The following is a 13,275-nucleotide window of genomic DNA, read 5'->3' on the forward strand; positions in this document are numbered from 1 at the left end:
ACTAGCCGCAGTACGCGATACACGGCCGTCGTGAACGCTGCTCGCACTGTTAGTGCTTGAGAAAGGAGACCTAGGCTCTCCGAAACATGTCGCGCGAGTGACTAAAAACAAGTGAGTCTAAACCGTAAAATTATTCAAAGTGAAACATTTATATAGTTAGTCGTTCTTTATAACTTGAAATATATATATAAACATATCATTGGTCTTTTAAAACGTCAATTTCGCTGAGCGAATATATTATATTACCTTTTAGGTGCTAAACATTAAGTTCATTAAAAACTGGTAACAATTAAAACAATACGAGAGTTCTAAAAAAAATTTTAATCATTTAAAATGATTTAATGAAATGACTCCAAGTCAAAAATAACAGGTAAGAATGCTGGCAATTAACAGTGTATTGAAAGGCAAAGGGCAACGCGTATACTTTATTATGACCCTATTTCTGGAGAGTGCTCGTATTCTCTCTACGGCTTAACAAATAAATAAACATTACGTATACCGGGTGTGGCCTGTAACACGAGCAAATAATTAAAACATAGATTGTGCTCCTCAAACGGTGACACTTTTGTTCAACAACTTTTAAAAATTATGAAGTATTTTAGACTCCCTATTTTTCATACAAAATAAATATTATCTTCAATGGACGCCATCGCCACGCCATTTCATTGTGATTGACGTTGCTTGTCATGCGTTAAACATAACAAAATTCGCAATACATTGCGTCTTTGAATAACGTTTAAAGTGTATTAAAAATCAAACTACAAGTTATTTTTTAAAGTCGCTGAATAAATGTTGATCAGTATGAGGAGTACAGCCTACAGTTAAATTTTTTGCTCATACTCGTATTATAGGCCACACCCGTTATAGTGATATTAATTGGAATGCGACCAGTCTATTTAAACTCTTAAGAATACCAAATACAAATACATTTATGGCACAAAAACATTGTCTTTTATGAATATATTATTGTATCAAGTTAATACCTACACTACATCAAGTTTATTGTATGTACACTCATACAAAAATAGATAGATACAAAGATAAAGTTCTAGAAAACGTACAAATAAATCTACAACACTCTGCCGTACAGGTGATTTAAACAGTGTAAATATTATTCATAAATAAATATCTGGCGGGATACCGCTCTTGACCGATCAAAGTGGCGTGCTCTTGTGTTGGAGGCCAAGACTCATTTTGGGTCATCGCGCCAACCAAGTAAGTAAGTAAATATCTCAATGTGATCTAAGAGTGACGCCAGAAACCTTACAGGATATCAGGAAGGGTAAAACTGCCTGCGGGATAAGTGGGATCTCTGGCACGTTTTTCTCACCCCATTCAAAACACCACTTGCATTTCTTACCCCACCTGGCCCGATGCTAGTTAAACTTCAATTTGCTTCAATAGATAGAAAGGGAATGACTGTAACCTATACAGGGTGATTCAGGAGACGTGAGCAGGACTAACACTGCGCATTTCGTAAATTATAAGGAACTGTTTCGTATCAGTATTAGCGAGGTTAACGTTAATTTTCTAGTCGTGTCGAAAAAAAAAGTGATTATTTTATTTACGACATGCATGGTCACCCTACAATTAGAATACTAAACTACCGATATTCTGTGTCAAATTGAATGTCATCACGGTCTGGTTACTATTGAAAACTCTTATCTCACTCAAGTTTGACAGTTTATTTTCTTCGTAATCATAATGCTGTCATTACGGTGAAAGAGGTTTTATGTTTATTAATTAGGTCTTGTAGGGTGACCACGATTGTAGAGAATTAAGTTTTCCCTCGCCAAAAAGTTAAAAAATAGGAAAAAGTTTGGTTGTTTCACCTAAATACGACGGTGATCGATCAATTATCAGTTACTGAGTGTGCAGGATTAGTCCTGCTCACGTCTCATGAATCACCCTGTATACGTGTCAATATCCGTTGCACGAGATCTCAAAATGTTATAAATACTCGTTAAGCTGCCCTTTTTGAGAAATCCTGAAAAGGTTTTAAGTACAGCAGAATGCAACCTTATTTGATTTAACTTCTATACATGGCACACAGAGAACACGACGAATTTACAAGCTCTATTATTTTTTTCACATACCCGACTATGAATAAGAAAAAGACTAGGTATTAACGCATTTCAGCAATATAAATCTGTCCGTGTAGCCAAGAAGAAAATATTTTATCACCAGACGCTAATGGAAAAGTAAAAATGTATAATAAGAACGAATAATCACGATATTTTATTCATAGCCGAGTCATACATTTATTAGTAGATACTGATTTTATAAACACCTATGAGGTCTTAGTTAAAACTTTGGTATAACATCAAAGCTACGTACAACATTAAATATACCTATTAAAATACATCGCTTACTTAAACTTCTATTATTTTACAACGTCTACCAAAAACTAAAATAACATTAGAACATTGTCACTGGTATACTCGTAAGATGCCTATATTATAATAAATATTCATCTGAATTGGTACAGCATTAAAGGTAGAAACACACTGTGGCCTCAGCGGCGTACTTACGTAGGTGCCACGTGGACATATATCGCTCCTTGAGAAACATACAAGATTATGAACCATTCGAATAGTGACGTTGTTCCATTTTTGATAAGTTGAATTTCCAGGCACAAATTATTTTGTACACTAAGTTTCTCAAGGATATTATTAAATTGAATTTTTTTAGACAGGTCGGCATGCCTTCATGCATGTCTTAACTGGCAGAAGTGACAGCTAACATCGGTATTACCGCCACATTAATATCAAATATATCGTCGACGTAACTCATTTATCTCGGGTCGACGCAGAAGCTTCAAATATTCTGTCTTTTATTTTTGTATATTTCAAATACTTCTAAATATAACAAGTTACAACCGAACCGCACATCAACCATAATATTACAAACACACGTTACCTTATTTTAGGTAAGAACAACCAAAATTCATTCAATAACTAGTGCTATTTGCAACTAAATTATTGTCCTCTCACGATAAAGTTAACTTAACTTTGAACACAAAACGGTTTTACCGTTAACCGAGGTAGCCATTATGCATTACGCCATCAACGAGCCCTTTTTTTCAAGTATTTCACATACTGAAGCAGTTGTAGCTAATCCTAGATCATGAATACCATAATACATAGATTTCGAGAGGAACAATCAACACAATAGTAATGGTAAATTTAGATTGTGTAATTTGATCGCCGATGTTTCCACAAAGATCTAAGGAAAAAGCTTAATTCGTATATAAACTCCTGATTAATTAATCAGGCCTATATTTACGAATATAATAGGCCAATAGTACAAAGTACTTACCTCCAGATTTAAAACGAACCTTCCTTCACGAAGTTTAAAGTCCCACTTAGGCGGTTCAAAAACTTGCGTGCAATATTCGATTCATTTAGTTAGCAATGTACCTACAGTGTAGGTACAATTAGCACAATGAATACCATAATGTAATGAAAATCGCATGCAAGTTCTTGAACCGTCTAAATGGGGCTTTAGTTTCCCATAAAAACCGGTCGGAACATTCGGTCCCGAACAGGTTCGGAGCATTGCCGTATATCTGAAAGGCCAGTCTTTAAGGGCACTAAAAATGGTACGAGTTCAACGAATTCGAGCCAATCGTGCAGTCTAACGCAACTACCATCAACCAATCGCGTTGTAGTGGTGTCACACCGCAGTCCTTAAGGCCCCAGTATACAGTGGTGAAGGATGGGCCATGCCACACCCTGGCCGTTGTGTACAGGGGGCTATGGTATGCAATGGCGGACGACTGCCGTCAGTTGTCAGCCGTGGTGAGCAATCGGGGAGTTGACGGTTTTTTGGCACACTTCAAAGGAATCGTGGCGTACCGTGGCCTGTGGTGTTCACCCAGTCGCCATTGTTTGTTTAGTTTCTTGAATTTTTGACCGCTTGATTAAATGTTAATAGCCCAAAATCTCATTATTGTGGAGCAATGAAGAGACTTATCAGTTTATTATAGATTTATATCAACCAGAGCCTGCAATTTTGATTTTTATTTTTGTTTTTTTTTTATTCACCATTGTGTGAACACCTACGTGATATATGCCTACTGTTGCGCATTGCAAAGCATGGCTTGGCATGGACCATCCTTGACCACTGTGTACTGGAGCCTTTAGATATCTACGTTGGTTCGGAGACGTCAATCGCGCGCATATAATGGCTTCCCCACGGGCGTTCAATGGTCGCCCTTCTCCAGCTCGGTGAGTTCGTGCGTGTTGGCGCCCTCGCGGTCGTTCTGCAGCGCGCGCGTTTTCTCGATGTCGCCCTGCGACAGTGACGTCACGATGATGGCGCCCAACGCGTCGCACACCACGTTGATCGTAGTCCGGAATCGGTCACTGAAATACATATATGTATATATAGTCCTCCACATTGATTTCGATGACGGCGACCTCAGCAATCAAGGGTTTTTCCTCTTATGAGCTCTTATGTGGCTGGCCAGGCCAAACTTGCTCTTAAAAACTCTGTCACATTCACGGCAGTAGAGTTGACCAGCTGTGTTGTACGCATACACGTATACACGGTCACTGAAATAGTTGGCGCGTGAAGATATCTGTGGCCTTAGTGAAAAAGGGTACAAGTCTCACACAGCTTAGGAGTAAAAGGGCACAGGTGTTACTTGGAACTTATACCTATTTACAACCGCGCTGCCCGAGACATGTACCTGCTTTCACTAGGGACACAGATATATATATGGGACTGAAATTGGTAGAAAAAAGTAATGTCGTTGTTTTCTTCTTGTCTATAAGAAAACAACGACATTACTTTTGTGGATATCTGTAGGCATAACACTCATTCGTAAGGATACGGAAAGAAAGATTAGGTCGCTAATCACTGGATGAATAGACACTTTTGAAAAATAGTAGGTATGTAGGTACGTATGTACTATAGGTAAGTAGCAGAGCTCGGCGGGGGTGAGCCGTTTTCAGAGTTTGCACAACATGGACATGCCTTATCATTCGATGGTATATGTGGTGTAATTTAATAACTAAAGAAATTATTTTATTTAGGCTGCCTTTCCGCTACGATCTTTAAGTCGCCATCAAAACAAATGAATTTTATAGCAAGCTTTTTTTAGTAAACCTCTTCAAATAATATGTATGTACATATATCCATCCATATGCTACTATTAAAGTTTATTTGTACTAAGGCATTGTCATTTTAATTAAATTATAATTAATAAAGTTTTATTTTAATATTTCTTTCTAAAGTGTATCTATATTAATATCTACACTTGACATAAGTGACGTCAAAATGGCTCACCCCTGCCGAGCTCTGAAAGTAGGTAGTTTGATATAGTCACAAATTTATCAGGCAAATCAAATGAATATAGGCAGTCATATTCAATCTTTAGATCAGTGGTCAACTTTCCATCAGCATCTAACCCAGCGTTACTATCTGTCATGTACTGCTTTGAAACTGTCTGAGAAGCCTGAGAAACCCTAAGAAATGTAAGAAAAAAGTATGATTATGTTAATTTTGATGAACATAGAAGAAGGCCCCTTACGTGAGGGCCAAAGAGAAATGAGATGTACCGACAATACCGAGGAAACAACGCACGACCAGTTATTGTGATTTTTGAGACAGAATTGTGTCCAGCCGGGCTAGCACATGTTCACAATATCTGAACACGCACTCTAACGCCTCCACAATAGAGGCGTGCTCAGATATTTGTGAGCACCTTGGCCGCTCCGATATATCTGATGGCGACTGTCTCTCTCTTCTTCCCGGCCGATTTCGGCCACAGCGACTGCATTATATTATGCCTAGGAGCGGGAACTGAGCTGGTCTAGGACTAGGCCTACAGGGGTACGTTTTCCCAGCAGTGGAAGTACTCACAGCAGCCAGTCGACCGCGAGAATGATGGAGACGTCCTCGGCGGGCAGGTTGACGGTGTCCAGCACCATGACCATGGTGACCAGCCCGGCCTGGGGAATGCCCGCCGCGCCTATGCTCGCCGCCGTCGCCGTCACGCTGGAACACATAAATAAATATTATAGGCCATTTTTACACAAATTGACTAAGCCCCACGGTAAGCTCAAGAAGGCTTGTGTTGTGGGTACTCAGACAACGATATATGTAGTATATAAATACTTAAATACATAGAAAACAGCCATGACTCAGGAACAAATATCTGTATCATCATATCATACAAATAAATGCCCTTACCAGGATTCGAACCCGGAACCATCGGATTCATAGGCAGGGTCACTACCCACTAGGCAACGCGGTCGTCAAACACATGGCCAAGAATGATGGTACAGTCAGCTGCAGAGGAAAGATACCAAACCCCCATGCATAGAAGTTTGTATGAAAAGGTGCTAAGCGAATAGTATTGCTGACTGTACACAATTAAATATGGTATAAGAAATTTCAGCTTAGCCAGTCATGTCGATCTTGTGCAATTGGCTGCCACGGCCTCCTACAGAGATGTTCATGTCGCCGATGGGTAGGTATCACAAAGGTTCTTACCTCACAGCAATGATCTTGAAATCAGAAATCAGAAAGAATACTGCTTGCTGAAGGTCATGCCGACCTTGCGCAGTTGCGCGATGAAGATGGCTGCCACTGCCTCGTACAGAGTCGTGCCATCCATGATTATGGTGCCAATGGGTATCACCTCACACCTCAGGTTCTTACCTCACAGCAATAATCTTGCCGAAAGACATGTCGACCTTGCGCAGCTGCGCGATGAAGATGGCGGCCACGGCTTCATAGAGCGCCGTGCCGTCCATGTTGATGGTGGCGCCGATGGGAATCACGAAGCGCGTGATGCGAGGGTCCAGCCCCATGTCGTCACAACAGCCTATCGTAATCGGCATGGTTGCTGAGCTGGAAGTTAACAAGATATTTTGAAATTAATTTATGTCAAAAATTAGGAATGTTAAGATAATAAATATGTACCTGGGTTGACTTTACAGAGCTGCCTGTAGACTCAAGTTATTTCCAACGATTAGTGCTAGATGGAATCATCACGCAAGCGTGACCCATTTTTACTGGGACACGCGAAATGTAATCTTTTTACGGACCGTTGGTATCTTAGAGAGGAATGGAGTTATTAAAACTTAAACAATACCAAACACAGGCTTTGTAGGTACCTAACATATTTGTACTTAGAAGTACAAAAAAAATCCAAAAAAAATGAAAATTCATATTATGTTTTAAGGATCGCTTTTAACTACATGTTTGTGTACATTTATTTCCTTCTATACTACAATAACCCTTTTAGTTGTGAATGTATTTCCCATAGGACATCAGTGCCCTAGTTATATTGTAATGATCTATTTTACGAAGGTCAAGCACGATAATTTCGTTAGTTTTTGGTCGATAGAACAGTTTAGAGGTTAATTTAATGTACATGTTTTGTAGATTTCGGTTTGATAAATGGTTTAGATACGTAATTTATATTTTATTTACAATAAACGACACATCGAAAAATATACCCAACTCACCGTCGAAACCAAGCTGCTAAAAGCAAGCATGAGAAACCCCTTAACAACATGCAAAAAATAATTGTCTTTGATCAATTTAGGATTTATTATGGCATTACCTTTTAATGTTTTGTAACATTTTTGTTTACTTTACCTTTTAATAGACATTACTACAGAGGCCGGGACGAAAGGGGCAGGCGTCCATAGGCTACGGTGACTGCTTACCATCAGGCGGACTGTATGCTTGTTTACCACCGATGTGGTATTAATAAAAAAAACAACCAACCCACCTAGAAGCAGTTCCAAACGCAGTGGCCATGACCTGCCCCATCTTCGCGATGTACCGACACGGCAGCTTCTTGGTGGCCAGGATGAACAGAATGCTGAGGGTGCCGAAGCCGTGCAGGAACAGCCCCAGCAGCACCGTCATGAAGTACATGCCCAGCCGCCCCACCAGGTCCGAGAACGAGTCTATCTCCATGATCTTGGCTGTTACTAAGAAGAACACGCCGAGGGGGGAGATCCTGGAATGAGAAATTTTTCATTATGACATATGTAGCAGGAGCATTCCACGGGCTGTCCCATACAAACGCATTTTAAAGCAGGCGATTATTTTCCTGTGATAATTTTTAATCACTTGCATAGAACAGGAAACTCTTATAGCTGCAAATCTTCAGAAAATTTGCGTTTGTACCGGACGAACGGTAGACAATTTCATGGATGCTCCAGTAATGGAAGGAAATAATCATTAGAAAAAACAATCCACGGCATTACTTATGTCACAAATTCATTTTGGACTGACATTGGTGCTAAAACCTTCTAGCGCCACTTGCACCATCCCACTAACCCGGCGTTAACCGGTTAAACCTAGAGTTACCATAATTACCAGTAGTGCAAGTGGAGCTTATATAATTAGTGGACGCCTGTGCCCTTTAGTGGGATGTATAGGCTGGCTATGATAAAGAAAATGGTTACATAGGCTGGCAGTGAGCTTACGAGTATCTATTCATAGTGGTTATATACCACCTAATTACCTTTCGTGACCTCGTGTTTGGACAATCGTAATCGTTCAGATAAGTTGGATTTATTCAGATTGCCGGAACTGCCGTGATAGACTGGCTTTCTAGATATTAGTGTCTACCCCTAGGGGCACTGTAGAAATGAGCGGGGTTGACTGGTAGCCCATCTTAGTGTCTTAACAAATAGGTTCAATTAACCAAATAGCTCAGACGGTGATCTTGGACAAATATATATGGACTGGAAGACGTTCTGCAGTCGCCCATCTTACTGACTGCCTCTAGGCGACAAGATGTTACACTACGTTATACTAACCAAATAACCCAGCCAGTGATGATCATCATGGCCTCCGACATGGACTGAAAGAAGTCCTGCAGCGGTCTGGACTGGTCGCCCATCTTGCCCAGCGTGATGCCGAGCACGATGCTGAACGCCACCAACCCCAGCACGTTACTGCCCGGCTGATACTCGCCGTCGATTTTGTATGTCTCTGGGTGGCCTGGAATCATTTATTATTTCTTTATTTATTGATCAAATAAATAACACAGCATTACAGTGTAAAACCAAGGCACTGTGAAACTACAAACGACTGAACTAACACGACTAACTAGTCTGGACTAACTAGTCTCTAATTCATTTCCCGAATCGCGCCTAGTTAGATACAACATAGTAAAGATATGTGGCGTCCCACGGGTTATAGCGGTTGGCGCTTACGCTATAATTAACGCCGCTCCAATATTATTGCGGCGCTATGCGACGTAAGCGCCAGCTACCATAAGGTACCTTTTGCCGTGGAACGTCACTAGCTTTACTATTTCATATCTAGTGAGTCTCTAATTCATTTCCCGAATCGCGGCGCCAGCCGCCATAAGGTACCTTTTTCCGTAGAACGTCACATATCTTTACTATATTGTATCTAAATAGTTAATCTCTAATTCATTTCTCGAATAGAGCCGAAAATGTGAAAAGACAAAGAAAAACAATACACATAAAAATGAAACTAAACATTAGATTTGGGCAACGACATAACAGCGCAGCTCCGTAGCGTCAATATCATGGGGGGATATTGTAAGTGCCTAGTTATTAATAAAGCTATACGTGGGAAAAGAATAATGCTATCTTCGGGACTAGGATAAAGCGCTGCAAATAGGAATAGAATATTTAAGTGTTTATGAAGCAGAAAGCAGAAGTCACTGAAAATTCCTCTTGGTCTATTGGTGATTAATTAACTTCAAGCTTCTTAGCAAAGTAAAAAACCATTGGTAGGTTCGCCAGTAACTATATATACTAAAAAGAATTCTGTTTATAGGTGAATAGAATTCATTTTTAGTTTAGGGCGTCCAGGGCTGTAACCGTGAAAATCGAAGTTCGCAAATTGCGGGGATCTTTCTCTTTTACTCCAATGACGGCGTAAAGGGGCCCACTGATTAACAGTCCGCCGGACGGTATCGGCCTGTCAGTTGTTCGGAACTGTCAAAATTTTGTTCTAACTGACAGGCCGATACCGTCCGGCGCCATGTTAATCAGTGGGCCCCTTAATTAGAGTGACAGAGAAAAATCCCCGCAATTTGCGAATTTCGGTTTTCGCGGTAGCCCCTCAGTTACTGGGAAATTACCCTATAAATATGTACAAGAAAATCACGGGATGTAATTTTGTAATTCGATTAACTTCTGCTAAAAATCGCTGAAATGGAAAGTAACTGGGCATGTACCTTTAATGGCTCCTTTTTCGATTCCGTCGTAAGTGAGTTTAGTTCTGTAGGACGCGATCGTTGCTTGAGCGATGTTCTCTGGGAACACGTTTCTGGAACAGAAATAGGAGGCTGTTGCAGATTCAACACAAATACTATATAAGAAAAAAAACAACGGGTTGCATTCCGGGAGTGCCGACAGAAGTGAAAACTCAATGACTAGTCCAAAATGTCTGCAGCACTATGTATAATTGTCCCATCATCTTTCTATTGGAAAACTTTAGTTCCGAAATTGCTGGCCTGTAAGGCTATGATGGTCGACTGGATAAATGATATGGCTGTATAAATTATGATAAAACTGACATTTTATCCAGTTTTTATTGATTTGTCGTCTTTTCCACTTTTGACAGCGATAGTCGTTAAATGATTAACTGCATAACATGGTCGTTGGATAATATGTCATTTGTCTACATTTCCACCTTAAACTTAGTAGATAAGTGGATAAGTTAAATGATATAAATGCCATTTGTCTAGATTTATGGGTCAAACAGATCACTGTGTTACGTTCTTTCCTGTGGACATACACAAAGTTAAGGGCTATAAAGGTTAATTTTCTTATTTAACCCTAACCCACGTAAAAAGGTCCTCCTTTTATTTACAGAACTATAATAAAATCATTACTTACATGCCCACAAGCTGTTAACTATTGCCCACAGGGGAGAAAAATGTACAGTTCGCGCGAACACGCTAGTTTTCTCTCCTGTGGGCAATAGTTAACAGCTTGTGGGCATGTAAGTAATGATTTTATCATAGTTCTGTAAATAAAAGGAGGACCTTTTTACGTGGATAAGGGTTAAATAAGAAAATTAATCTTTATAGCCCTTAACTTTGTGTATGTCCACAGGAAAGAACGTAACACAGTGATCTGTTTGACCCTTATACAGTTTTATAACATTCATACCGTTTTGTCCACTTGGACAACAATACACGGTAAATGACTACGATTGTTGGATAATTAGACATATAGTCGATTTTTGACGGCTAGCCTTTGATTAATTTATCGTAGTGCTCACTGGGTCACGACAAGCGCAGTTAAGAAGCTGTGATTAGTGTTAACTTAATTAATTCATTTGTGTTACGAAAATTAACTATGTAAATTGTGTTGTTTGTATTTTATTGTAATTAAATCGCACACATATAAGTCCATAGCATTCGCTAACACACTTTCATGCATCTAACTTAAATAGAAATGGCTTAACTGTGGTAACACAATGGAATCAATTAACTTTGGACTAATTACAGGTGCTTAACTATGTACAAATTTTTTGCACTTCACTTATAAGTCACAAGTGCTCTTGTGGTAGGTATATAAGTGGTGAAAATGCAATTTTTTGAAGTTAAAATATCAGTAGGTAAGTATCTGTTTTTTTTTCTTAAATATAATATATACAATTTGAACTTTGAATTAAATTTGAATTTACATATAACATTATCAATACGTACATTATTTGTAGGGATGGCAAGATAATAATATCATTTCTTCTTGGCAGCTGCTGCTATCGAAGAAAAATAGCATAGAGAACTCCCAACGACGGGCCATTAAGGGCTACATGCAACCCATTTGATATGCCCAGCGAGGAGTTTCGGCACATATATAGAGTGCGCAAAGAATTGGCAGTCTATTTGTGTGCCAAACTCGACGCTGACCTCAACCCTCAACATGGCTATGGATTGCCGGCACATTTTAAAGTAAAGATACTATTCCTCAAATCATTATTGTCACCTTATTTAATAACGACATACCAACTTACAACTCTTTGTTTTAGGTTCTAACATCACTGCATCTACTGGCTGACGGTAGTTACCAAAGAGGAACTGGACCATGGAGACCTGAGAGGAACTGAACTGGAAAACCATGGAGAAGAAGTAGGAATAGTTGAAGTTGAAGAGGTTAGAGATGTTGAAGTTGAAGAAGTTGGAGAAGTCGAAGTTGAAAAACTTGAAAAAGTTGGAGAATTTGAAGTTGAAGAAGTTAAATAAGTTGGAGAAGTTTAAGTTGAAGATCAACAAGATGAAGATGTTGGAGAAGTTGAAGAAGGCTAGGAAGATAACCCCCCGCGGGTTGCTCACCTTGTCGTGGTGGAGGGGCTTAGTAATCGTGGCTTGGTCACCCACGGTGAAGCGAAGAGGCAACCAGGGTCGGCCTGTTTGACGGTCGGGCTGGCCCGAGGAGGACGCTCCAAGTGGGCTTGTTAAGCCCGCTTGTGACGCGTTGGAGGTAGACCGTCGAGGAAGAGGAGTGTCGGTATTGCGGTGAGCCGTTCTCCCTATCCTCGGCGGCCGAGGTGGGATCGCAGGGGAAGAGGCGTGATGGTATTACGATCGCCACTCGCCCTATCCCCTGCGAACTTGGCGGTGCCGTTCCGCTGTAGCGGCGTTGGTGGGGCTGCAGAGGAAGAGGAATGTCGGTGTTACGATGTGCCGTTCTCCCTGTCCTCTGCAGCCGAATTGTGGTTTTGCGACAGAACCATAGACCTGATCTGTCGCCGGGCGCCGGAGAACTTTCTGGCGCCCGTAGCTTCCTTGTGGCGGGCTCGGGGGGGTCCGCTACAGTGCAGAACGGAGGCGGAGGAGGAAGGCGCGTCGAACCATCTGGCGTGCCTAGCGTGAAGGGCCTTCGGGCATTTGCGAAGGAGCCGCTCGTGGGCGGCTGCCGCCGGTGGGGTCGCGGATGAGTACGCAAGCGTCCCCGTAACCCCACCAATAGGGCGGCGAGGCGGTATATGGGGGGTTTTTAGTGGGTATACCGTGGGCCTCATTAGCCTAGACGGGAGTCCCACATAACCACTAGGGTTACCCCCCGCACCCGGGTGGTATGCGGAATGCATTTTCCCCCCTAAAAAAAAAAAAAAAAGGCTAGGAAGATAAAGAAGTTGGAGAAGTTAAAAGTTGCTTTTTATTTATTCTCCATACAAACTTCCACCCCCATGTCATCTCTTTTTCACCCTTAAAGGTAGGTATGGCTAATAAAATTGGTCACAAATACATAAACATTCTTTATCTCTTACGAACTTTTAAATGATAAAAGGCAAGTCCCATTTCAAGAA

At 40.7% G+C, this 13,275-nt stretch overlaps 1 protein-coding gene across 2 annotated transcripts in view; it reads right to left on the bottom strand.

Annotated features, from left to right (window-relative positions):
* Positions 1–3,727: 3,727 nt before the first annotated feature.
* LOC134671765 (excitatory amino acid transporter 3) overlaps positions 3,728–13,275 on the bottom strand; it is a 62,926-nt gene continuing 53,378 nt past the window's right edge. The window contains exons 2-7 of one of the 2 annotated variants that reach the window (XM_063529592.1): positions 10,190–10,281; positions 8,793–8,976; positions 7,751–7,984; positions 6,670–6,861; positions 5,869–6,003; positions 3,728–4,367 (exon numbers count right to left, since the gene is read on the bottom strand). In XM_063529592.1, the coding sequence (XP_063385662.1) occupies positions 4,205–4,367; positions 5,869–6,003; positions 6,670–6,861; positions 7,751–7,984; positions 8,793–8,976; positions 10,190–10,281 (1,000 nt within the window). In that variant the 3' untranslated portion in view covers positions 3,728–4,204. The remainder of the gene's footprint in view (positions 4,368–5,868; positions 6,004–6,669; positions 6,862–7,750; positions 7,985–8,792; positions 8,977–10,189; positions 10,282–13,275) is intronic. The other variant, XM_063529591.1, reaches the window with a different exon arrangement.

The sequence above is a fragment of the Cydia fagiglandana genome, chromosome 16 (assembly GCF_963556715.1).
Source record: "Cydia fagiglandana chromosome 16, ilCydFagi1.1, whole genome shotgun sequence".
Classification (NCBI taxonomy): Eukaryota; Metazoa; Arthropoda; class Insecta; order Lepidoptera; family Tortricidae; genus Cydia; species Cydia fagiglandana.